Source organism: Hemitrygon akajei, chromosome 8, assembly GCF_048418815.1.
Source record: "Hemitrygon akajei chromosome 8, sHemAka1.3, whole genome shotgun sequence".
Taxonomy (NCBI): domain Eukaryota; kingdom Metazoa; phylum Chordata; class Chondrichthyes; order Myliobatiformes; family Dasyatidae; genus Hemitrygon; species Hemitrygon akajei.
Genome location: NC_133131.1, coordinates 3,461,041 through 3,488,267, shown reverse-complemented (window position 1 = coordinate 3,488,267; position 27,227 = coordinate 3,461,041). Strand labels below are relative to the sequence as shown.

General features: G+C 42.5%; 1 protein-coding gene across 1 annotated transcript in view; it reads right to left on the bottom strand.

The window, feature by feature from the left end:
* LOC140731558 (integrin alpha-E-like) overlaps positions 1-27,227 on the bottom strand; it is a 319,805-nt gene that overhangs the window by 58,013 nt on the left and 234,565 nt on the right. Inside the window, exons 23-25 of the mRNA XM_073053069.1 lie at positions 26,419-26,498; positions 15,708-15,788; positions 12,969-13,035 (exon numbers count right to left, since the gene is read on the bottom strand). Coding sequence (XP_072909170.1) covers positions 12,969-13,035; positions 15,708-15,788; positions 26,419-26,498 — 228 coding nt within the window. The remainder of the gene's footprint in view (positions 1-12,968; positions 13,036-15,707; positions 15,789-26,418; positions 26,499-27,227) is intronic.

Here is a 27,227-nt window from a genome sequence, read left to right as displayed (position 1 = left end):
AGGGTCTCGGCCCAAAATGTCGACTGTACTTCTTCCTAGAGATGCTGCCTGGCCTGCTGCATTCCACCAGCATTTTGTGGGTGTTACAGTATATGTACGAGGGGTAATTGATAAGTTTGTGGCCTAAGGTAGAAGGAGTCCATTTTAGAAAACCTAGCACATTTATTTTTCGACATAGTCCCCTCCTACATTTACACACTTAGTCCAGTGGCCATGGAGCATACGGATCTTGGACCTCCAGAAAGTGTCCACAGCATGGGTGATTGATAAGTTTGTGGCCTAGAGTAGAAGGAGGTGAGTTATACAGCTCTCGTTACATGCACATGCAGTTCAACCCTCTGAGTGATTATGCAGATTGAAATTAATAAATCATCTCCTTCTACCTTAGGCCACGAACTTATCAATCACCCCTACTGTTGACACTTTCTGGAGGTCCAAGATTTGTATGCTCCACGACTGCTGGACTAAGTGTGTAAATGTAGGAGTGGACTATGTTGAAAAATAAATGTGCTAGGTTTTCCAAAATTGACTCCTTCTACCTTAGGCCATGAACTTATCAATCACCCCTCTTGTATTGAATAGATTAAAAACTGTGCAAAAACAGAAATAATATACATTAAAAAAGTGAGGTAGTGTTCATAGGTTCAATGTCCATTTAGGAATTGGATGGCAGAGAGGGAAGAAGCTGCTCCTGAATTGCTGAGTGTGTGCCTTCAGGCTTCTGTACCTCCTACCTGATGGTAACAGTGACAAAAGCACATGCCCTGGGGGCTGGGGGTCCTTAATTGGATGCTACCTTTCTGAGACACTGCTCCTTGAAGATGTCCTGAGTTCTATTTGTTACGTACCCCGTAACTGGGTGTCTAAACAGCAGAGAAAGAAGAATCTGTTGGAGTCTGGTGGTACTGTATTCAAAAGTGTTTATTAGTAAAATAAGCAAATCAATACCAATAATACAAATATATAGATAACACAAGTTAGTAATAATAAACCTAAAAGTGTAGGAATAATAATAAGCAATAATAAACAAGCTCTATCAATGTCTAGGGGTAAATAAATTGTCATAGAAAAGTATAAAGTTCAGTTCAGTTTATGCGTGCTGAGGTAGTTATGGTTGTTGTGTTGTAATCGTTGGAAAGAGAGAGAGAGCGAGCGAGATGTAACAGCTACTGCAGCCAAACCTTCCTTTGCTTTCTTAATCCGGCGTATCTTTGTGGCCATTCAGTTATGACCCCTTTGTCCTTCAGCTAGACCATTCTTCTGTGGTGGACTCATCACTCTGGCATGAGTGGACACACACACAAGTCCCCACCGACCCTGCTGCAACACTGTGAGTTTAACTGACCAATTCTCCTTGTTCGGTCTCCGATGCCCCCACCTTTCCTGTGGGTTCCAACACTCAATCAGTGTCCACTGGTGTGTCTGAAGGGTGTCTTTCCAGACCTGACTTTTATCCCTACTCATGGGGTCTCAGCTATCAATCAATTTTGAATGACTGTGTCCATCAAACCAGCCCACTCTGGCAGTCCACTGAGGAATGTTAATGAGCAAAATGGTAGAAGATAAATAACCCTCGCAGAAGATATAGTATAGTAAATCAACAAGGCTCTCTCCCCTCTCTTATCTGTAGCAGATGTTCTTGCATGTTTTCTTTTCATCTCTCTCTCTCATGAGCAGCATAGCAACAGTAATGGTTCGTGATTCTCAAAAGGGGGGGGGGGAATATGGGCAACTCTGCACCCCATTGTCCATCAGAACTGTTCATCCTTCGTAACATTTGTTAGCTAGTACCCAAGATGGAGCTGACTAAATTTATGACCCTCTGCAGCTCCTTTCGGTTCTGTGCAGTAGCACACCCCTACTCCCCCCTCATACCAGATAGTGATGCAGTCTGTCAGAATGCTCTCCACGGTACATCTATAGAAGTTTTTGAGTGTTTTTGTTGACATACCAAATCTCTTCAAACTCCTAATGAAGTATAGTTGCTGTCTTGCCTTCTTTACCAACTTAGAGGAGTACACAGCATCAGTGACCAGCTACATCAGCAAGTGCATTGATGATGTTACTCTGTCCAAGACCATCACTATATGTGCTAACCAGAAGCCATGGATGACCACGGAGGTGCGTGCGCTGCTGAGGACCCATGACTCCGCCTTCAGAGCAGGCAACAAGGCAGCCCTAACAACAGCAATGGCCAAACTGTTGTGGGCCATCAGAGGGGCAAAGTGTGCACACACCCAGCAAATCCACAGCCACTTCCAGGACAGAGGTGACACGCAGCACATGTAGAAGGGCATCTAGGACTTCACCAATTACTGGACAACATCACCTGACTGTGTGGGTGATGCCTCCCTCCCAGATGCACTGAATAACTTCTATGCCCGTTTTGAGGTGGAAAATGATGTGGCGGCGAGGAAATCCACCCCTCCTACAAATGACCAGGTGCTGTGTCTCACCGTGACTGATGTGAGAAGAACCCTGTGCAGGGTCTACCCATGGAAGACTGCTGGACCAGACAACACTCCTGGTAGAGTGCTCAGAGGATGTGCAGACTAGCTAGCAGATGTTCTCACTGACATCTTCAACATCTCCCTGAGCAGCGCTACCATTCCAACGTGCTTCAAGGCCGCCAGCATCGTCCCCGTGCCGAAGGAGTCTTCAGTGTCCTGCCTAAGTGACTACCGTCCCATTGCTCTCACATCCATCATCATGAAGTGTTTCGAGAGGCTCGTCATGAGGCATATCAAGACCCTGCTGTCCCCCTGACTGGACCCCCTGCAGTTTGCATACCGTCCCAACTGCTCAACAGACAACGCCATTGCCATCACCCTCCAACTGGCCCTAACTCACCCGGACAAAAAAGACACATACGTTCATAGATGCTGTTCATAGACTTCAGTTCAACATTCAACACAATCATCCCTCAGAAACTGATTGGAAAGCTGAGCCTACTGGGCCTGAACACCTCCCTCTGCAACTGGATCCTAGACTTCCTGACTGGGAGACCTCAGTCAGTCCAGATCGGAAGCAGCATCTCCAACACCATCACACTGAGCATAGGGGCCCCCCAGGGCTGTGTGCTCAGTCTACTGCTGTTCACTCTGCTGACCCACGACTGTGCTGCAACACACAGCTCGAACCATATCATCAAGTTCACCGATGACACAACCGTGGTGGGTCTCATCAGCAAGAATGATGAGTCAGCTTACAGAGAGGAGTTGCAGTGGCTAACGGACTTGTGCAGAGCCTACAACCTGTCTCTGAACGTGAACAAAACAAAAGAGATGGTTGTTGACTTTGGGAGGGCATGGAGTGACCACTTCCCACTAAACATCACCGGCTCCTCGGTAGGGATCGTTAAGAGCACCAAATTTCTTGGTGTTCACCTGGCAGAGAATCTCACCTGGTCCTTCAACACCAGCTTCATAGCAAAGAAAGCCCAGCAGCGTCTCTACTTACTGCGAAGGCTGAGGAAAGTCCATTTCCCAACCTCCATCCTCATCACATTCTACAGGGGTTGTATTGAGAGCATCCTGAGCAGCTGCATCACTGCCTGGTTTGGAAATTACACCATCTCAGATTGCAAGACCCTGCAGCAGATAGTGAAGTCAGCTGAGAAGATCATCAGGGTCTCTCTTCCCGCCATCACAGACATTTACATTACATGCTGCATCCGCAAAGCAAACAGCATTATGAAGGACCCCACGCACCCCTCATACAAATTTTTCTCCCTCCTGCCATCTGGGAAAAGGCACCGAAGCATTTGGGCTCTCACAACCAGACTATGTAACAGTATTTTCCCCCAAGCTATCAGACTCCTCAATTCCCAGAGCCTGGACTGACACCTTACTGCCCTATTGTCCTGTTTATTATTTATTGTAATGCCTGCACTGTTTTGTGCACTTTATGCAGTCCTGGGTAGGTCTGTAGTCTAGTGTAGTTGTTTTTTTTTTCTTTCTGTGTTGTTTTTTACGTAGTTCAGTCTAGTTTTTGTACTGTGTCATGTAATACCATGGTCCTGAAAAACGCTGTTTCATTTTTACTATGTACCATAGCAGTTATGGTCGAAATGACAATAAAAATGACTTGACTTGACTTATAACTGCATCAACTGCATAACTGTTAGGACCAGGTTAGATCCTCAGAGATCTTGGCACCCATGATCTTGAAACTGCTCACTCTCTACATTTCTGATCCCTCTGTGAGGATTGTTATGTGTTCCTTTGTCTTACCCTTCGGTAAGTCCACAATCAGCTGTTTCATCTTACTGATGTTGAGTGCAAGGTTGTTGCTGCAACACCACTCCACTAGTTGGTATATCTCACTCCTGTGCGCTCCCTCGTCACCATATGAGATTCTACCAACAATGGCTGTATCACCAGCAACTTTATAGATCATATCTAAGCTATGCCTAGCCATACAGACATGAGTGTAGAGAGAGTAGAGCAGTGGGCTAAGCACACACCCCTGAGGTGTACTAGTGTTGATCATCAGCAAGGAGGAGATGTTATCATTAATCTGTACAGATTGTGATCTTCCAGTTAGTTGAGGATCCAATTGCAGAGGGAGCTGTAGAGGCCCAGGTTCTGTAACTTATCAATCATGATTGTGGGAATGATGGTGTTAAATGCTGAGCTTTCGTCGATGAACAGAATCCTGACATAGGTGTTTGTATATGCAGTGGGTCCAGGTCCTTGCTGAGGCAGGAGTTCAGTCTAGTCATGACCAACCTCTCAAAACATTTCACCGCTGTGGATGTGAGTGCTACTGGGTGATACTCATTAAGGCAGCTCACATTATTTTTCTTGGGCACTTGCCTTTTTGAAGCAAGTGAGAACTTCTGCCCATAGCAGTGAGAGGTTAAAAATTTCCTTGACATGTCCAGTAAGAATCATTGGTTTATAATTCCCAGCATTAGCCCTGCTCCCTTTCTTAAAGAAAGAAACAACATTTGTCATTCTCCAATCTTCTGGTACTATTCCTGTAGCCAGTGAGGACACAAAGATCAAAACTAACAGTGCAGAAATCTCTTCTCTCACTTGCATAGTAACTTAGGTATATGCCGTCCAGCCCCAGGGACTTATCGATCCTGATGTTACACATCCTCTTTCTTAACATCAGCACGTTCCTGCATATCAGTCTGATCAATGCTGACCTCACATTTGTGCCTTGTTTGCAAAATTATTGGAAAGATATTTTTGGTATTATTTCAACAGTTCTGAATATCAAATTGCAACCGCATCCTATTACTGCAATTTTTGGTTTACCAATGGTGGATAATAGTTGTTTATCCCCCTCAGCTTGACGGATGATTGCATTTGTTACATTAATGGCTAGAAGATCTATCCTATTGAACTGGAAAGAAATTAATCCTCCAACTATATTTCAGTGGTTTTCTCAAACTATCTCTTGTTTGAGCTTAGAAAAAATTATAAGTGTTGTCTTTGATCCTTCAGTTAAATTTGAAGTAACTTGGAGATCATTTATTCAACATTTTCATATGAGTTAAACTGACTTTTCCTAAACCCTGCTTCTATTATCCTTAATTATTTGGATAGAGGTACGGAGTTATTGACGCTACTGTGTATATTTGACATAATGCAATGAATGGCCTGTGTTGGTTAGGTTTTTTTTTTCTTATTTACTCCTTTTTTCGTAATTACTATGAGTTTGGGAGGTTATTATATATGGATTATCATCTATTTGAATGTATACTTAACCTATTAATTATGTACTCATAAACTCTCTGTATTCATGTTTCATTTATGTTTGTTCAAAATTAATAAAAAGATTTAAAAAGAAAGAAAGAACATTTGTTAAAGTCCTCATGTGAATACTGAAGCAAAGTGCTGGAACTTTTGAAAAACATTAAAATAGTTAAGTTCCCAGGGTCAAATGGGATATAAAGTAGCTCAGGTCATTATAAGAAATGAGGGGGAGATTATTATGCCTTTGTTGATGATCTTTGTGTCCCCACTGGTCAAGGGTGCAGTACAAGATGATTGGAGGGTGAAAGGTTGAACAAGTTAGGTCTCTATTCATTGGAGCGTAGAAGGTTGAGGGGGGATTTGATCGAGGTATTTAAAATGTTGAGAGGGATAGATAGAGTTGACGTAAATAGGCTGTTTCCATTGAGAGTAGGGGAGATTCAAACGAGAGGACATGATTTGAGAGTTAGGGGGCAAAAGTTTAAGGGAAACACGAGGGGGTATTTCTTTACTCAGAGAGTGATAGCTGTGTGGAATGAGCTTCCTGTAGAAGTAGTAGAGGCCAGATCAGTTGTGTCATTTAAGGTAAAATTGGATAGGTATATGGATAGGAAAGGAGTGGAGGGTTATGGGCTGAGTGCGGGTAGGTGGGACTAGGTGAGATTAAGAGTTCGGCACGGACTAGGAGGGCCGGAATGGCCTGTTTCCGTGCTGTGATTGTTATATGGTTATATGGTTATATGGTAAAAGTTATTCCCTTGTTCAAGAAAAGGAGTGGGGATAACCCTGGGAATTATAGACCTGTGATTCTTAATTCAGTGGTGGGCAAATTATTAGAGATGATTCTTAAAGACAAGATTTATGAGTATTTGGAAAAGAGTAGTCTGATTAGGGATAATCAGCATGGCTTTGTGAGGGTTTAGGGTTAGGGTTAGGTTGTGCCTTACAATCCTGATTGAATTCTTCGAGGATGTGACAAAGTACATTGATGAAGTCAGAGCAGTGGATGCCATATATATGGATTTTAGTAAGGGATTTGATGTTTCCCCATTGTAGGCTCATTCCAAAAGTCAGGAGGCATGGAATCCAGAAAAACTTGGGTGTGTGCATTCAGAGTTGATTTGCCCATAGAAGGCAGAAGGTGGATCTAAATGGAATGTATTCTGTCTGGTATTCCGCAGGGATCAGTGACTTATAGAAACATAGAAAAGCTCTCCAGGCTCTTTGGCCCACAAAGCTGTGCCAAACATGTACTTACTTAGAAATTACCTGGGATTACCCATGGCCCTCAATTTTTCTAAGCTCTATGTACCTATCCAGGAGTCTCTTAGAAGGTCCTACCGTATCCACCTCCACCACCATCACTGGCAACTCATTCCATGCACTCACCACTCTGCGCGTGGGGAAAAAAAACTTACCCCTGACATCTTCTCTGTCCCTACTTCCAAGCACCTTAAAACTGTGTTCTCAGCCCTGGGAAAAAAGCCTCTGACTATCCACACAATGAATGCCTCTCATCATCTTATATACCTTTATCAGGTCACCTGACATCCTCTATCATTCCAAGGAGAAAAGGCCAAATTCACTCAACTTATTCTTGTAAGGCATCCTTGTAAATCTCCTCTGTACCCTGTCTATGGCTTCCACATCCTTCCTGTTGTGAGGTGACCAGAACTGAACACAGTACTCCAAGTGGGGTCCGATCAGAGGTCCTCTATAGCTGTAACATTACCACTTGGCTCTTAAACTCAATCCCATGATTGACGAAGGCCAATACACCGTACACCTTCTTAACCACAGAGTCAACCTGCACAGCTGCTTTGAGCATCCTGTGGATTCGAACCCCAAGATCCCTCTGATCCTCCACACTGCCAAGAATCTTATCATTAATACCATATTCTGCCATCATATTTGACCTACCAAAATGAACCACTTCACACTTATGAGTTGAACTCCATATGCCACTTCTCTGCCTAGTTTTGCATCCTATCGATGTTTCGCTGTAACCTCTGACAGCCTCCACACTATCCACAACAAGCTCAACCTTTGATTTGCATGAGAAAGTGGAAGGCTGGGTTAGTACGTTGCAGATGACATGAAGGCTGGTGGAGTTGTAGCAGTGTAGAAGTTTGTTGTAGGTTACATTGAAAGCATGCAGAGCTGGACTGATGGAGTTTTATCTGAAAAGTGTGAAGTGATTCACTTTGGAAGATCAAATTTGATGGCAGAATACAGGGTTAATGATAGGATTCTTGGTAGTATAGAGTAACAGAGGGATCTTGGGGTTCACATCTATATATCCCTTAAAAGTTGCTGCACAAATTGATAGTATGGTTAAGGTGTGTTGGCCTACATTAGTCAGGGGATTGAGTTCAAGAGCTAGAGGTAATGTTGCAGGTCTATATAAAACTCTGGTTAGATCATTCTTGGAAAATTGTGCTCAGTTTTAGTCTGCTCCTTGTAGGAAGGATGGGAAAGCTTTAGGGAGGGTGCAGAGGAGATTAATCTGATACTGCCTGGATTAGAGAGCATGTTTTATGAGGATAGGTTGAGTGAAGTAGGGGTTTTCTTTTTGGAGCAAAGGAGGATGACAGGTGATTTATTAGAAGTGTGCATTATAGGAGACATAGAACATAGAACATTTTCAAGGGCAGGACCTGCCTTACGAACCTGATTGAATTTTGAGGATGTGACTAAGCACATTAATGAAGGAAGAGCAGTAGACATAGTGTATATGGATTTCAGCAAAGCATTTGATAAGGTACCCCATGCAAGTCTTATTGAGAAAGTAAGGAGGCATGGGATCCAAGTGGACATTACTTTGTGGATCCAGAACTGGCTTGCCCACAGAAGGCAAAGAGTGGTTGTAGACGGGTCATATTCTGCATGGAGGTCAGTCACCAGTGGAGTGCCTCAGGGATCTGTTCTGGGACCCTTATTCTTGGTGATTTTTATAAATGACCTGGATGAGGAAGTGGAGGGATGGGTTAGTAAGTTTGCTGATGACACGAAGGTTGGAGGTGTCGTGGATAGTGTGGAGGGCTGTCAGAGCTTACAGCGGGACATTGATAGGATGCAAAACTGGGCAGAGAAGTGGCATATGGAGTTCAACCCAGATAAGTGTGAGGTGGTTCATTTTGGTAGGTCAACTATGATGGCAGAATATAGTATTAATGATAATACTCTTTGCAGTGTGGAGGATCAGAGGGATCCTGGGGTCTGAGTCCGTAGGATACTCAAAGCAGCTGCGCAGGTTGACTCTGTGGTTAAGAAGGTGTACGGAGTATTGGCTTTCATCAATGGTGGAATTGAATTTAGGAGCCGAGAGGTAATGTTGCAGCTATATAGGACCCTGGTCAGACCTCACTTGGAGTACTGTGCTCAGTTCAGGTCGCCTCACTACAGGAAGGATGTGGAAGCCATAGAAAGGGTGTAGAGGAGACATACAAGTATGTTGCCTGGATTGGGGAGCATGCCTTATGAGAATAGGTTGAGTGAACTCGGCCTTTTCTCCTTGGAGTGACGGGAGATGAGAGGTGACCTGATAGAGGTGTATAAGATGATGAGAGGCATTAATCGTGTGGATAGTCAGAGGCTTTTCCCCGGGGCTGAAATGGCTAGCACGAGAGGGCATATTTTTAAGGTGCTTGGAAGTAGGTACAGAAGAGATGTCAGGGGTAAATTTTTTATTCAGCGAGTGGTGAGTGTGTAGAATGGGCTGCCGGCAATGGTGATGAAGGTGGATACGATAGGGTCTTTTAAGAGACTTTTGGATGGTTACATGGAGCTTAGTAAAATAGAGGGCTATAGGTAAGCCTAGTAATTTCCAAGGTAGGGACATGTTCGGCACAATTTTGTGGGCCGAAGGGCCTTTATTGTGCTGTAGGTTTTCTATGTTTCTGTAGAACAGTGTAACACAGGAATATTATGTTCTCATTATAGCACATGTTCTGTAATCCAGGCAGCATCCTGGTAAACCTCTTCTACACCCTGTCCAAAGCCTTAACATCTTTCCTATAATGGGGAACCAGAAATGTATGCAATACCTCAGATGTGGTCTAACTAGAGTTTTAAAAAGTCAGCAACATAACTTGCTGACTTTTGAACTCAAATCCTTGACAAATAAACACAAGCATGCTATATGTCTTCTTCGCCACCCGAGCAACATGTGTAGTCACTTTCAGGGAACTATGAACTTGGACCCCATCTGCTCATTAATACTGTTCAGGGTTTTGCCCTTAACAGTGCACTGTCTCTTTATATTTGACCTACCAAAGTGCAGCACTTTACATTTAGCTGGATTAAACTCCATCTGCCATTTCTCTTCCCTTATCTGTAACTGATTTAAATTCCGCTGTATTCTTTACAAGTCTTCTATTCTTACACAACAACAATCTTTGTATCATTTGCAAACTTGCTAAGCCACCCATCTACATTTTCATTCATGTCATTTATATACATCACAAACAGCAGAGGCTCCAATACAAATCCCTGTGGGACAACACTAATCACAGACCTCCAGCTAAAGTAAGTCCCTTTGACCACCACCCTCTGTCTTCCATGGGCAAGCCAGTTCTGAATCCAAATGGCCAATTTACTATTGATCCCATGCATGTTAATCTTCTGGATAAGCCTCACGAAAATCCACATAGACAACATCCATAGCCCCACCTCCATCAATCCCCCACACTAGCTGGTCAAAAAACTCAATGAAGTTAGTAAGACATAACTTGCCCCACATAAAGCAATGCTAGCTTTTCCAAGTGCTCATAGACTCTATCCATAAGAATTCTCTCCAGTAACTTCAGTTCTGCTGATGTGAGACTCACCAATCTATAGTTTCTAGGATTATCCCTGTTTTCCTTCTTGAATAGATAATGTGGACAGCCAGAGACTTTTTCCTAGGGGGAATGGCTAATACTGGGGGCATTATTTTAAGGTGATTGGAGGAAAGTTTAGGGGATATGTTGGAGGTAAGTTCTTTACAGAGAGCATGGTGACTGTATGGAATGCCTTGCAGGGCTTTTGCGGAGACAGGAACATTAGGGGCATTTAAGAAACCCTTAGATTGGCAAATAAATGATAGAAAAATAGAGGGAAAGGTTAGCTTGATCTTAGAGTAGGTTAAAAGATTGGTACAACATTGTGGGACAAAGGGCCTGTCATGTGCTGTCATTTTCTGAATAGGTATATTTAGTGTCAGAGAAATGTATACAATACACATCCTGACATTCTCTTTCTATGTTCTATGTTTAAAAAAAAAATTAATTAAGGATCGCCCCTACCTCCTTCAACTTCGGGCATATGTTTCCACTTTTATCCCTGATTATCCTTGCCTTCACTCTGGTCATCATCCTGTTCTTCACGTACGTGTAGAAGCCTTGGAGTTTTCCTTAGTCCTACTCACCAAGAACTTCTCGTATCTGCTTTCTTGTCAACCATGTTTCCTTCAATTTACCATCTTTCCTAAGTCCCTTAAGCTCTTTCCTGGCTACCTTATAACTCTCAAGAGCCCTGTCTGATCTTTGCTTTCTAAACCTTCTTCCTTCCTCCTCTTGACTAAATGGTCCACCTTTCTTGTCAAACATGTTTCCTTCAACCTACCATCCTTTCCTTGCCTCAAAGGAACAAACCTATCCAGAGTCCCATCCAAGTGTTACCTAAACAACTTTCACATTTCCATTGTACATTTCCCTGAGCACTTCTGTTCCCAATTTATACTCCCAAGATCCTGACTAATAGCATCAAAATTAGCCCAACCCAAATTCTATGCTTTCCCATCCTAACTGCTCCTACCTTGCCCAAGGCAAAGCTGTCACTAATTTCTGTCATTTGGTTGTGGACACTTCAGGAAATTCAGTGTATATTCATTATGCCTATTTATATCAAATTAATCACACAATGTGGCCTCACACAGAACAACGTCAACAGTCATTCTCTATCAAGTATATTGAGCAAAGATAATATAAAAGAGAATATAAAACCCACCATCAACTCTGCTCTTAAACGCATCTCTCCCACTTCACGCACATCTGCTCTCACTCCATCCTCCTGCCATCCCACTCGGGATAGGGTTCCTCTTGTCCTCACCTACTACACCACCAGCCTCCGGGTCCAACATATAATTCTCTGTAACTTCCGCCACCACCAACGGTATTCCACCACCAAACACATCTTTCCCTCCCCACCATCTTTCTGCTTTCCGCAGGGATCACTCCCTAGGTGACTCCCTTGTCCATTTGTCCCCCCTATCCCTTCCCACCGATCTCCCACCCAACACTTATCCTTGTAAGCAGAACAAGTGCTACACCTGCCCTTACACTTCCTCCCTTACCACCATTCAGGCCCCAGACAACACTTCCAGGTGAGGCGACACTTCACCTGTGAGTCGGCTGGTATGATATACTGCATCCGGTGCTCCTGGTGCGGCCTTCTATGTATTGGTGAGACCCGACGCAGACTAGGAGACCGGTTCACTGAACACCTACGCTCTGTCTGCCAGAGAAAGCAGGATCTCCCAGTGGCCACACATTTTAATTCCTCGTCCCATTCCCATTCTGATATGTCTAATCATGGCTTCCTCTACTGTCAAGATGAAGCCACACTCAAGTTGGAGGAACAACACCCTGTATTCCATCTGGGTAGCTTCCAACCCGACAGCATGAACATTGATTTCTCTAACTTCCATTAATGCCCCTCCTCCCCTTCTTACCCCATCCCTTATTTAATTATTTGTTTACCCTCCCTTTCTCTCTCTCTCTCTCTCTCTCTCTCTCTTTTTTCTCTCTCTGCCCCTCTCACAATCACTCCTTGCCTGATCTCCATCTTCCTCTGGTGCTCCCCTTCCCCTTTCTTTCTCCCTTGGCCTCCCATCCCATGATCCTTTCCATTCTCCAGCTCTGTATCCCTTTTGCCAATCAACTTTCCAGCTCTTAGCTTCATCCCTCCCCCTCCTGTCTTCTCCTATCATTTCGGATCCCCCCCCTCCCCCTCCCCCTCCCACTTTCAGATCTCTTGCTATTTTTTCTTTCAGTTAGTCCTGATGAAGGGTCTCGGCCTGAAATGTCGACTGTGTTTCTTCCTATAGATGCTGCCTGGCTTGCTGCCTTCTACCAGCATTTTGTGTGTGTTGCATAAAAGAGAAATTACTTAGTTTCATCTGTAAGGAAATTGTGATAACTACTCTCAAGTGGATTTGATGTATTTCAAGAAAGGTCTGAATTGAAGTTAGCTGATCATGATAAAGAGAATGCATCATACCTGGAAATGAAATGTTACATGTCTATTCTCATCATCATTGTTGATGTCAATCTTGGTTATTTGATTTCTGCAACAGAACATAGAAAACAGAATATTACAGAAATGGGTCCTTCAGGCTGCTGTGCTGAACTAATTAAGTTAATAACACTTAATCCCTTCTGCCTGCACATGGGCCATATCCCTACATTCCTGAATATCCATTTGCCTATCTAAGAACTTCTTAAATGCCTCTTTTTATCTACCTCTATCCTGGAACCCACCACTCCTTGTGTAATGAAAACTTGCCTCGCACATTTCCTCTGAACTTTCTCCCCTCTAACATGTTCTCTAGTATTAGATATTTCAACTCTACGATAATAATACTGACTATCTAAGGCTCTCACAGTTTTATATATTTCTGTCAGGTCTCCCCATAGCCTTCATTGCTTCAAAGAAAACAAACCCAGTTTGTCCAAACTCTTCATACAGACCTACCCTCTAAACCAGAGTGAATCCTGATAAACCTCTTCTGCACTCTCTCCACAGCCTCCACACCCTTTCTATAATAGAGCAATCAGAAATGAATACAAATACTCCAGATGTGACCTAACCAGAGTTTTATAAAGTGGAAACAAACTTCCTGACCCTTGGACTCAATGATAGATAGATAGATAGATAGATAGATAGATACTTTATTCATCCCCATGGGGAAATTCAACATTTTTTCCAATGTCCCATACACTTGTTGTAGCAAAAACTCCTTACATACAATACTTAACTCAGTAATAATATGATATGCATCTAAATCACTAACTCAAAAAAGCATTAATAATAGCTTTAAAAAAAAAAGAAAAAAAAAAAAAGTTCTTAAGTCCTGGCAGTTGAATTGTAAAGCCTAATGGCATTGGGGAGTATTGACCTCTTCATCCTGTCTGAGGAGCATTGCATCGACAGTAACCTGTCGCTGAAACTGCTTCTCTGTCTCTGGATGGTGCTATGTAGAGGATGTTCAGGGTTTTCCATAATTGACCGTAGCCTACTCAGCGCCCTTCGCTCAGCTACCGATGTTAAACTAATAAAGCAAGCATGCCACATGCCTTATTTACCATGCTATCAATTTGTACAACCACTTTCAGTGACATTAATTGTGCACTTTCTTACATTTGATTTCATATTTAGCTGGATTAAACTCCATGTGCCTTTGCTCTGCTCACATCTCCAGCTGATGTCTATCCTGCTATATCCTTTGACAACCTTTTACACTAATTACAACAACACCAATCTTTGTAATAATTTGAACATTTTGATTAGTTTTATTTAGTTTCAATTTTTTATCACAACACATTTCAGAAATTAAGTCAATTGTCTGATGCAACAGAAACTCAAATGATTTCATGCCAGTTATGCTCTAATTCTGGATGTAGAATTATATACTAAACAATAACTTAGTACATACCATTTAGTACACTGGCATTGCTACATAAATTGTGACAATAAAGAAACTTGTGGAGCAACTAAACTCCAAAAATGACAATATAAGAACCTGTGAGCAACTACACTCCAAAAAAAACCAAAATAGGAACCTATGAACAATTACACTTCAAATAAAATGACAATATAAGAACTAATGAACATCTACATTCCAAAAATTACAATATAGGATCTTGTGGGACATCTACATTCCACTAATGACAATGTAGGAACTCAGACCATAAGATATAGGAGCAGAATTAGGTCATTTGACCTATTGAGTGTGCTCTGCCATTTCAGCAAAGCTGATCCAATTTTTCTTTAAACCCCAGTCTCCTGCCGGCTTCCTGTACTCCTTCTGTACACAGTCCTGTGTAGGTCTGTAGTCTAGTGTAGCTTTCTCTGTGTTGTTTTTTTACGTAGTTCAGTCTAGTTTTTGTACTGGGTCATGTAACACCATGGTCCTGAAAAACGTTGTCTCATTTTTACTATGTACTTTACCAGCAGTTATGGTCGAAATGACAATAAAAGTGACTTGACTTGACTTCATGCCCTGACTAATCAAGAATCTATCAACAACTGCCTTAAATATGCATAAAGACGGCCTCTGCAGCTGTCTGTGGAAAAGAATTCCACTGAAATGACAAAAATAGGAACTTGAAAAGCATCTAAATTCCAGTAGTGACAATATAGCAACCATGGAGTGACTACATTCTAAAAATGATAATATATGAACTTCAAAAGTGACAATAAAGGAACCACAGAGTGATATAGGAATCTGTGGAGCAACCATATTTCAAATATGGCAATATATGAATCTCAGGAGTTTCTACATTCCAAAAGTGACAATATTGGAACCATGGAGCAACTACATTCTAAAAATGACAATATAGGAAATTGGGGAGCATTTACATTCCAAGTATGATAACAGGAACTTGGAGATTCCAAAAATGATAATATAGGAACATGTGAGTGAATACATTCCAAAAATGACAATATTGGATCTTGTGAGACAACTGTAGGTTTTTGCAAATAAAATAGCGAGGCATTTTATGTTTAGAAAAAACCTTAACACTCATTTATTATACTCCAGACACAAAGCGTGGTAACAGAACTTTACATAATTACATCATGTCAGACCAGCCTCTTAAAGTGAACCTCAACTCAATGTCAGTGATTGTGAATTATGTACGTTTCCACCATGTACATTACCCTACAAAACTACATTTCAAAATGAAAATACTTTTTGAAAATAGGATTTTGTAGATTAATTCTTGAAATAACACTTACAGTGGTTTCAGGAACACACTCAAACCATGCCTCATGGGAATATTGTGGGTCCATTGAGCAAGATCTCCACCTCCATTTTTGCTGTAAATTGATATTTAAAGAGAATTAACTGTTTAAAAATGATATTTTATGAAGAAAAAGCCTAAAATTGTCATGTCCGGCAAAAAAGCAGCTGGAATCAAAATGCATAGGTTTGGACAGAAGGACAACATCAGGGCTGAAATGGCCAACACAAGGGGGCACAGTTTTAAGGTGCTTGGAAGTAGAAACAGAGGAGATATCAGGGGTAAGTCTTTTATGCAGAGAGTAGTGAGTGCGTGGAGTGGGCTGTCAGCAACGGTGGTGGAGGTGGATACGATAGGGTCTTTTAAGAAACACCTGGATAGGTACATGGAGCTTAGAAACCCTAGGTGATTTCTAAAGTAAGTACATGTTCAGCACAGCATTGTGGGTCAAAGGGCCTGTATTGTGCTGTAGATTTTCTACGTTCTATACTCTAGATGAAGAGGAAACAGTTCTCTGGAAGTAATTGCCAACTTACTATTATGTGGAAGAACACAGACTAGTAAAATAGTCAAATGATCTACAGAAAGCAAAAACATGCTGCATTCATTGAGGAAACTTACGCATAAATAAAGGTTTTGATAATAACTAGGTTAGAAAGTTGAAAACAATGTTCAAATAATGATGTGGAAATAAAAGCTTTTTGTTAGCGGGCTTGTGCTCTCAGGAACGGTTGGACAAACTCTGGTTATTTTCTCTGGTGCAGCAGAAGCTGAGAGACAGACAGAATAAACAGCAGCTAGCATTTTCAGAAGGTGAAAATGTTTAATTCTAAAGAGCACCTGTTTAAAATTAGAGGGGGGCAAATTTAGAGAAGACTTGCTAAGGCTACTGGGAACAGTTTAAACTAGAGTTGTTGGGGGTGGGAACCAAACTGAAGAGACTGGGGAAGAGGAGGTTGGCTCACAAATAGAGGAAGTTTGCAGACAGTGAGAGAGGGAGGATAGGCAGATGACAGAGAATGGACGTGCTCAGACCAAAGTTTTGAGATGTGTTTATTTCAATGCAAGGAGTGTTGTGAACAAAGCGGATGAGCTTAGAGCATGGATCAGTACTTGGAGATATGATGTGGTGGCCATTACAGAGACTTGGATGGCTCAGGGACAGGACTGGTTACTTCAAGTGTCGGGTTTTAGATGTTTCAGAAAGGACAGGGAGGAAGGCAAAAGAGGTAGGGGCGTGGCACTGTTGATCAATAACTTTACTGGGTGTTTTTTATAGGCCACCCAATAGTAACAGGGATATCGAGGAGCAGGTAGGTAAACAAATCCTGGAAAAGTGCAATAATAACAGAGTTGTCATGATGGGAGATTTTAATTTCCCAAATATCGAATGGCATCTCCCTAGAGCAAGGGGTTTAGATGGGGTGGAGTTTGTTAGGTGTGTTCAGGAAGGCTTCTTGACACAATGTGTAGATAAGCCTACAAGATTTGATATTGGGAAATGAACCTGGTCGGGTGTCAGATCTCTCGGTGGGAGAGCATTTTGGAGATAGTGATCATAATTCTATCTCCTTTACAATAGCATTGGAGAGAGATAGGAACAGACAAGTTAAAAAAGCGTTTAATTGGAGTAAGGGGAATTATGAGGCTATCAGGCAGGAAATTGGAAGCTTAAATTGGAAACAGATGTTCTCAGGGAAAAGTATGGAAGAAATGTGGCAAATATTCAGGGGATATTTGTGTGGAGTTCTGTACAGGTACGTTCCAATGAGACAGGGAAGTTATGGTAGAGTACAGGAACCATGATGTACAAAGGCTGTAATAAATCTAGTCAAGAAGAAAAGAAAAGCTTACAGAAGGTTCAGAGAGTGAGATAATGTTAGAGATCTAGAAGATTATAAGGCTAATAGGAAGGAGCTTAAGAGGGAAATTAGGAGAGCCAGAAGGGGCCATGAGAATGCCTTGGCAGGCAGGATTAAGGAAAACCCCAAGTCATTCTACAAAAATGTGAAGAGCAAGAGGATAAGATATGAAAGAATAGGACCTATCAAGTTTGACAGTGGGGAAGTGTGTATGGGACCAGAGGAAATAGCAGAGGTACTTAATGAATACTTTACTTCAGTATTCACTATGGAAAAGATTCTTGGTGATTATAATGATGACTTGCAGCAGACTGAAATGCTTGAGCATGTAGATATTAAGAAAAGGGATGTGCTGGAGCTTTTGGAAAGCATCAAGTTGGATAGGTTGCCGGGACCGGATGAGATGTCCCCCAGGCTACTGTGGGAGGTGAGAGAGGAGATTGATGAACCTCTGACAATGATCTTTGCATCATCAATGGGGAAGGGAGAGGTTCTGGAGGATTGGAGGGTGGTGGCTGTTCCTTTATTCAAGAAATGGAGTAGAGATAACCCAGGAAAGTATAGACCAGCGAGTCTTACCTCAGTGGATGGAGAAGATCCTGAGGGGCAAGATTTATGAACATTTGGAGAGACATAATATGATTAGGAATCGTCAGCATGGCTTTGTCAAAGGCAGGTCGTACCTTACAAACCTGATTGAATTTTTTGAGAATGTGACTAAGCACATTGATGAAGAAAGAGCAGTGGATATAGTGTATATGAATTTCAGCAAGGCATTTGTTAAGGTACCCCATGCAAGGCTTATTGAGAAAGTAGAGGCATGGGATCCAAGGGGACATTGCTTGTGGATCCAGAACTGGCTTGCCCACAGAAGGCAAAGAGTGGTTGTAGACGGGTCATATTCTGCATGGAGGTCAGTCACCAGTGGAGTGCCTCAGAGAGCTGTTCAGGGACCCTTACTCTTTGTGATTTTTATAAATGACCTGGATGAGGAAGTGGAGGGATGGGTTAGTAAGTTTGCTGATGACACAAAGGTTGGAGGTGTTGCGAATAGTGTGGAGGGCTGTCAGAGGTTACAGCGGGACATTGATAGGATGCAAAACTAGGCAGAGAAGTGGCATATGGAGTTCAACTCATAAGTGTGAAGTGGTTCATTTTGGTAAGTCAAATATGATGGCAGAATATGGTATTAATGATAAGATTCTTGGCAGTGTGGAGGATCAGAGGGATCTTGGGGTTCGAATCCACAGGACGCTCAAAGCAGCTGTGCAGGTTGACTCTGTGGTTAAGAAGGCGTATGGTGTATTGGCCTTCATCAATGGTGGAATTAAGTTTAGGAGCTGAGAGGTAATGTTGCAGCTATATAAGACCTCTGATCGGACCCCACTTGGAGTACTGTGTTCAGTTCTGGTCACCTCACAACAGGAAGGATGTGGAAGCCATAGACAGGGTGCAGAGGAGACTTACAAGGATGTTGCCTGGATTGGGGAGCATGCCTTATGAGAATAGGTTGAGTGAACTTGGCTTTTTCTCTTTGGAGCGAAGGAGGATGAGAGGTGACCTGATGGAGATGTACAAGATGATGAGAGGCATTGATCATGTGGATAGTCAGAGGCTTTTTCCCAGGGCTGAAATGGTTGCCACAAGAGGACACAGGTTTATGGTGTTGGGGAGTAGGTACAGAGGAGATATCCGGGGTAAATTTTTTACTCAGAGTGGTGAGTGCGTGGAATGGGCTGCCAGCAACGGTGGTGGGGGCGGATACGATAGGGTCTTTTAAGAGACTTTTAGATAGGTACATGGAACTTAGTAAAATAGAGGGCTATAGGTAAGTCTGGTAATTTCTAAGGTAGGGACATGGTTGGCACAACTTTGTGGGCCAAAGGGCCTGTATTATGCTGTAGGGTTTCTATGTTTCTATATTTAACCGCTTTAATTTTGTCCTGACCTATTGCCCAGGGTCAAAGAACCAAAAACCAGATACCTTGTCCCATCAGTTTGATGAACCCGAATGAGAGGAGCATCTTATCACTATTTTTCCCCAAGCCAAGGTGGTAGCACTAATTCATTAGGGAATTGACGCTCTTGTTCACAAAGGCCCAAGCGCAAGGGGAGATTACTAAAAGTGATCCTGCAGGTTAGCTTTCATCACAAGTTCCATCCAATCTCAGGTGGTACTCCAATGGGGACATTCATCTAGAATGACTGCTCACCCAGGGATTATTCAGGACCCTCAATTTCATTAAGAGAAGGTATTGGTGGCCCAGAATGGTGAAAGAGGTTCAGCAATATGTGCAAGCATGCAATGTGTGCACCCAGAACAAGAAGCATGGTACAAAACTTCAGGGGCTCCTCCACCCTCTGCCTGCTCCGATTGGCTCACATCTCCATGGATTTTGTCATGGGTCTTCCACCCTCCAAGGGGAAGACTGCCATCATGGTAATTGTCAATCGGTTTTTGAAGGCCTGCAAATTCTTTGCCTTGGACAATTTACTACATGTGGCAGAGATAGTTGAAATTGACCTGAACCAGGTGTTAGGATCCATGCATTGTCACGGATTGTGGTCTTCAGTTTGCATCATGTTTCTGGCGGGCATTCCATAAGTGAGTCTTTCCTTTGGGTTTCACCCATAGTCCAATGGCCAGATGGAGCTGGTAAACCAAGATTTGGAATGTAACCTACGATGCCTGGCCTCAGAAAGACCTGACAAATGGTGTGACCACTTGATGTGGATAGAAGTCAACTACAACACCTTGCAGTGTCTGGCGTCATGGCATATCACCATTCGAATGCCAGTTTGGCTATCCTCTGCCTCTCTTCCCCGACCAGGAGGCCAAGGTTGGGGTTCTTATGGCTGAAGATGGGGACCCACTTTGCAGCCTGGCAACAGGTCTGGCTGCCACTGAGGATTTGTCTCTTCAGAATCTAGAAAGTTGGTGCCCAACCTCATTGGACTCTTCAAAGACCTCAAGAAAGTAAACCTGGTGGCTTACACCTTGCAGCTCCCCAAAACCCTGAAAATCAATCCCATTTCCCTCATCTCTAAATTAAAACCTGCCCCTTGGTCCCACCACCACCAACCATGCCACCAACAAGGCTTATCAATGGGGAACAGGTCTTCACAGTAAGATTTTGTACTCATAAACTCTTTGGGATACCTTGTGGACTTAAAAGGATTCGAACGAGAAAAGCCACTGGGTGCCTGAAAAAGACATCTTGGATCTGGTTCTCATCCATGACTACCATCACTGTCTCACTGAGCAGCCAGGGCTGTCAGAGGAGGAGTCCTGTTATGAGACGCACCCAAACATGCCAGCTCCTGTGGTTTAGGTGCTCTAACTCTCTGGAGTATGGATAGCTGGCACAGCCCCTTTAAGTGTTCAGGACCATCCTGCTAATTGGCAATTATGTTTTGGCACCAAGAGTTCATTATTTAAGGAGCACCTGAATGGTGCCTCAGTGCTCAATCATAAACTCAACTTGGGTATCGTCTAACATCTTGTTTAGAGCTTAGGTCTCATTCGGTTTTGTACTGCGTCTCAATGCTTTCCTTGGGCCTCTCGACACAGGTACCAATGGTATAGATAGGAAAAGGGAAGAGGTCCTTTTGTATTCAAGAGTGAATTAGGGAGTAAGGAAACTAAAGAGCAGGACCTTAAAGAAAGTAATCTCTGAACTGCTGCCTGTGCCATTCACCAGTGAGTGTAAGAATAGGAAAAGTTGATAGATGAATGTGGGACTGAAGAGTTCGTGCAGGGGGCAGGGTTTCAGATTTGTGAATCATTGACATTTCTTCTGTGGAAGGTATGGCCTCCACAAAAGGAACCTAAACCCAAACTTCAGAGGGATAAATGTCCTGGTGGGCAGTTTTGTCAGAGCTCTTGGTAACGATTTAAACTAGGTTGGCAAGGGTATCTGACCCAGAGTGATAGGTCAGAGGATGGGACAGTTGGTGTAAGTAACATGGACAAAACCAAAGAGATGATTGTGGACTTTAGGATGACCAATTCTCACTGCACATAAGCAACACCTCCGTGGAGAGAGTTTCTGGGAATGCACATAATGGATGATCTCACCTGGTCCCTCATACCACCTCTTTATTTAAGAGAGCACAGCAGCGTCTCCACATCTTGAGGAGATTGAGGCAAGTGAGGGAGGTCATGGTGCGATTATACAGGATGCTGCTGAGGCCATATCAGAGTATTGTGTTCAGTTTTAGATGCTCTGCTATAGGAATAATGTTATTAAATTGTAAAGACTAAAGAAAAGATTTACAAGGGCTTGAGAGACAGAGTTTTAGATGGAGGGGAAAATTTTGAAAGAGATCTAAAAGGGAAGTTTATCACACAGGGTGGTGAATATTTGGAATGAACTGTCAGAAAGGGTATTGGAGGCAGATAGTATAACATTTAAAAGTGATTTGGACAGATACTTGAATAGGACAGGAGCAGAGAGAAAATGGGTCTGATATATTTAAATGGATAATTACATATAGGAATTCTAATCAGCATGGATGAGCTGGGCTGTAAGCATATGTTTCTGTGCAGTACATTTCTCTGATCATATGATGATTAGTTTTCAAATAAGGAAACCAATACTATAGATGAAATTCCAGATCTGCCTCAACACCACACTTTTTAATTAAAGCATAACTTCCTTATCTTTGTATACAAAAGAGAAAAACAGTGGCAGGTCTCTTTGAAATGAAAAAGTTGGTAATGTCCTTTGCACAATATCAGAAATTAGACTGAAGCATTACTAATATTTGCAACTCACATTTAGAAGAAATCAGTACATAGAGAGTCATAGAGAAGAACAGTGCAGAAACAGTACCTTCAGAGCATCTAGTCTATGCCAAAACCATTTAGACTGCCTACTCCCATCACCCTGCGCCTCGACCATAGCCTTCCATAACTTTACTATCCATGTACCTATCCAAACTTGTCTTAAACGTTGAAATCAAGCTCACATGCACCACTTCTGCTGGCAGCTCATTCCACACTCTCACAAACTTCTGAGTGAAGACATTTGCTCTCAGGTTCATTTTAAACTTCTCACCTTTCACCCTTAATCCATGACCTCTGGGCATATTCCCACCCAATCTCAGTGGAAAAAGCCTACTTGCATTAATTCTTTCTATACTGCTGGTAATTTTATATACCTTTGTCAAATCTCCCTTTAATCTTCTAACCTATTCCTAACCCATTTAATCTTTCTTTATAACTCAGGTTCTCCAGACCCAGCAACAGCATTGTAAATTTTTTCTGTACTCTTTCAACCATGTTTATACATTTCCTGTAGGTAGGTGAACAAAACTGCATACAATACTCCAAATTAGGTCTCACCCATGTCTTATACACTTCAACATAACATCCCATCTCCTGTACTCAATACATTGATTTATGAAGTGCAATATGCCAAAAGCTTTCTTTACAACCCTATTTACCCGTGACACCACTTTCAATGAATTCTGGACCTGCATTCCCAGATCCCTTTGTTCTACCACACTCCTCAGAGCCCTACCATTCACTGTGTAAGACCTACCCTGGTTGGTCCTTCCTAAGTGCAAAACCTCACAGTTGTCTGCATTAAACTTTATCTGCAATTCTCAGCCCATTTTTCCAGCTGATGCATACCTCTCTGTAAGCCATGATAGCCTTCCTTTCTGTCCACTACACCTCCAATCTTGGCGTCATCCACAAATTTGCTGATCCGGTTAAGCACATAATCATCCAGATCATTGAAATAGATAACAAACAACAAAAGACCTAGCACTGCTTCCTGTGACACACCACCAGTCACAGGCCTCAAGTCAGAGAGGAAACCCTCTACTACCACTCACTGACTCCTTGCACAAAGCTAATGTCAAATTCAATTTACTACCTTGTCCTGAATGGCGAACAATTGAACCTCCCTGACCAGCCTCCCATGCAGGATCTTGTCAAATGCCTTGCTAAAGTCCATGTAGACAGCATCTATGCTTTGCCTTCATTCACTTCCTGGTAACTTCTTCAAAAACTCTGTTTGGTTAGACATGACCTACCATGTATGAAGCCTTGCTGACTATCCTTAATCAGTCTATGTCTATCCAAATCAAATATGTCTATCCAGTTCCTTAGAAAACCTTCCAATAACTATCCCACAACAGATGTCAGACTCACTGGCCTATAATTTCTTGGTTTATGTTTAGAGTCTCTTTTAAACAGTGGGCGATAATGGTTATTCTCCAATTCTCTGGTACCTCTCCTGTTACTAAGGATGTTTTAAATATCTCTGCTAAGGCCCTGGCAATTTCTGCATTTGTCTCCTGAGGGACCAAGGGGACACTTGTTAGGTCCTGTGGATTTATCCACCATGATTTGCCTCAGGGTAGCAAACACCTCCTCCTCTGCAATCTGTACAGGGTCCATGAAGTTGATTACATTTTGCCTCACTTCTACAGACTTTGCATCCATCTTCTGAGTAAATGCAGATGTAACAAATTCATTTAAGATCTCAGAAACACAGACAAAATGCTGGAGGAACTCAGCTGGCCAGGCAGCAACTATGGAAAAAAACTACAGTCAATGTTTCAAGCCAAGACCCTTCGACAGAACACATTTAAGATCTCCCCCATCTCTTTTAGCTCCACACAATATTTACCATTCTGACTTTCCAAAGGACCAATTTTGTCCCTTGCAATCCTTTGGCTCTTAACATACTGTAGAATCCCTTAGGATTCTCCTTCACCTTGTCTACTAGAGCCACTTCATGCTTTCTTTCAGCCCTCCTACTTTCTTTCTTACGTGTTCTCTTGAATTTCTTATACTCTATAAACACCTCATATGCTTCTACTTGCCTATACTTGCTGTACACCTCCTTTATCCTCTTAACCAGGGCCTCAATATCTCTTGAAATTCAAGTTTCCCTACACTTGTTATCTTTACCTTTTATTCTGACAAGCACATACAAGCCTTGTACTTTCAAAATTTCATTTTTGAAGGCCTCTCACCAAGTACACCTTAGCCAGAAAACAGGTTGTCCAGAAATTTGCCAGAAAATTTCTGAAAACATCAAAGTCGGTCTCTCTCCAAATTAGCATCTCAACCTATGAACCAGACCCATCCTTTTCCAAATTTACTTTGAAACTAATGGCATTGTGATCACTGGATGCAAAGTGCTCCCCTATACAAACTTCTGTCACCTACCCTGTCTCATTCCTTAATAGCAGATCCATTTACACACACTGTCTCATTGGGACTCCTATGTACGCATGAAGGAAATCTTTCTTGAACACATTTGACAAACTCTATCCCATCTAGTCCTTTTACAGTAAGGGATTTCCAGTCAATATGTGGAAAGCTAAAATCACCTTCTATAATAACCTCCTGTTTCTTAAAACAGTCTGCAATCTCTTTACAAATTTGTTCTTCTAAATCCATGGGACTATTGGGTGGTCTTTCTCAGTTCTATCCATACGACTCACTAGTCAAATTCTCCAGTCTGTCCCATCGAAGCACTGATGTGACATTTTCCCTGACTAGTAACCCAACCTCTCCTCCTGCTCTGTCATGTCTAAAACAATGGAACTCCAGAATATTGAGCTGCCAGTCCTGCCCCTCCTGCAACCAAGTCTCACTAATGGCTGCAATGTCATAATTCCAGGTGTTGATCCATGCCCTGACCATATCAACTTTTCCTACGATATTTCCTTAGTTGAAATATACACACCTCAGGACACCAGTTGCACCATGCTCAACCTTTGGATTCCTGACTTAGTAGCCATCGTCACTTTAATAGTTACTGGTGATGTGACTCTTGACCTGGTATGAAATAGTAACTAAACTGCGCTAGGAACAGATATCAGTGAGATTTGCCTTACTGAAGTGCAGATACTTCATACACTCACTAAGGTTAAAGTAAAGATGTGGGAGCACGAAGGGACATCTGGAAATCTCCAGGAAGACCTTCTTTGTTGCTGCTACTGCTGTGAGGTCCACGTCTCTGCTGGGAAGAACAGGCCCCCAGTCCTCGGGGTCATGTTGCCAGTGGCCATTGGTGGGGCCGTCTTAATACGCTCGGCAGAGGATGATGCTTGGAGAAGCTGTGCCGGAGGGGATGGTCGTCGGCTCGGAGGTTCAATGGACTCGGAGTCCACTGCGGTCAGGTTGCTTTCGGTGTGTGCTGCGTCTGCCAGGCTGGTTTCGATGGGGCTTTTGTTGTGTGCTGCGTCTGTGAGGCAGAGTCAGGTGGCGCCATGGAAGTCCATTGCGGGGGTATTCCCTTCTGCCGCTGGCGTGGGATGGTGAGTCTGTCGGGACCCTGGGGACTTGTAGTCCTTTAACATCTTTGGACTATTTTTACTGTGCCCATAGTCTGTTTTTTTTTATCAATTATGCTATTGTTTGCACTGTTGTAACTATATGTTGTAACTATGTGGTTTTGTGCAGGTCTTGTAGCTTTAGCTTTTGGTCTTGTTTGTCTGGTGGATTTGGAGCTCCTTTCCGGGGAATGCGCTAAGATGGTAGCGCGATATTAATACGTAGCAGCCTCTCCGGACTTTGGATTGGGGATTGCCAAACGTTACATGGATTTTCTAGTGTAGTCTGTTTTGTCATGTGCTTTTGTGATATCATTCTGGAGGAACATTGTCTCATTTTTTAACTGCATTGCATTTGTGGTTTCTAAATGACAATAAATTGAATCTGAATCTGAATCTGAATCTGAAGTAACTGTCAGGTGTACCTGGACTCTTGTTCCCTAAATCTGATTCAGAGTTGCTGTGATGCTGAATAATAAGATGTTTGAGGTACTTTAACAGATCATTAAAGCTCAGTCAAATATTGTTTGATTCCTTTCTTACTTGCTGACGTTGATGCTGATGGCTGCATATTCCTCCTTAAATGGAGCGGTTGCAAGATCCCAAGAAATAGTTAGCTTCGCCTATTGATTTAAAAAAAAGGTATTAGAGTAAGAAAAATTAAATTCTGTAGAGGAATTAGATTAGAGGACTATGGTCATTCATTCATTATGTGCCATGTCTTATGATGTGGGTGATCCTTGATTGTCCTTGGGAAATTTTTCTGTAGAAGTGGTTTGCCATTGCCTTCTTCTGGGCAATGTCTTTACAAGACATCTGACCCCAGCCAATATAGTTTAAGGTAAAGGAATCCTTAGGGGCCAGTGATCATAATCTAATAGAATTCACCCTGCAGTTTGAGAAGGAGAAACCCATTACCATCCATTGTCCCTCATTGCTACCTTTTCAACATCATTTTCCAATGGTCTGATATCCCTTGCCACAGGTGGCTGTGTCATTGGGTATACTTAAGGCAGAGGATGATAGATTCTTGATTAGTCAGGGCATGAAGGGATACGGTGAGAGGGTAGGAGACTGGATCTGAGAGGGAAAATGGATCAGCCATGATGAAATGGCAGAGCAAATGAGTCTTATAGTCTTACTTATGGACTTTAGTAACACCTTTAATAAGGTTCTGCATGGAAGGCTGCCATGGAAACTTAAATTGCATGGGATTCAGGGAGAGCTGGTTAATTAGATGCACATTTGACTTGGTGGTAGGAAGTAGAGAATGATAGAAGGTTGCTTTTCGGACTGGAGTTCCCCAAAGCTTAGTACTGGGCCCATTACAATTTATAAAGGCATACAGTATA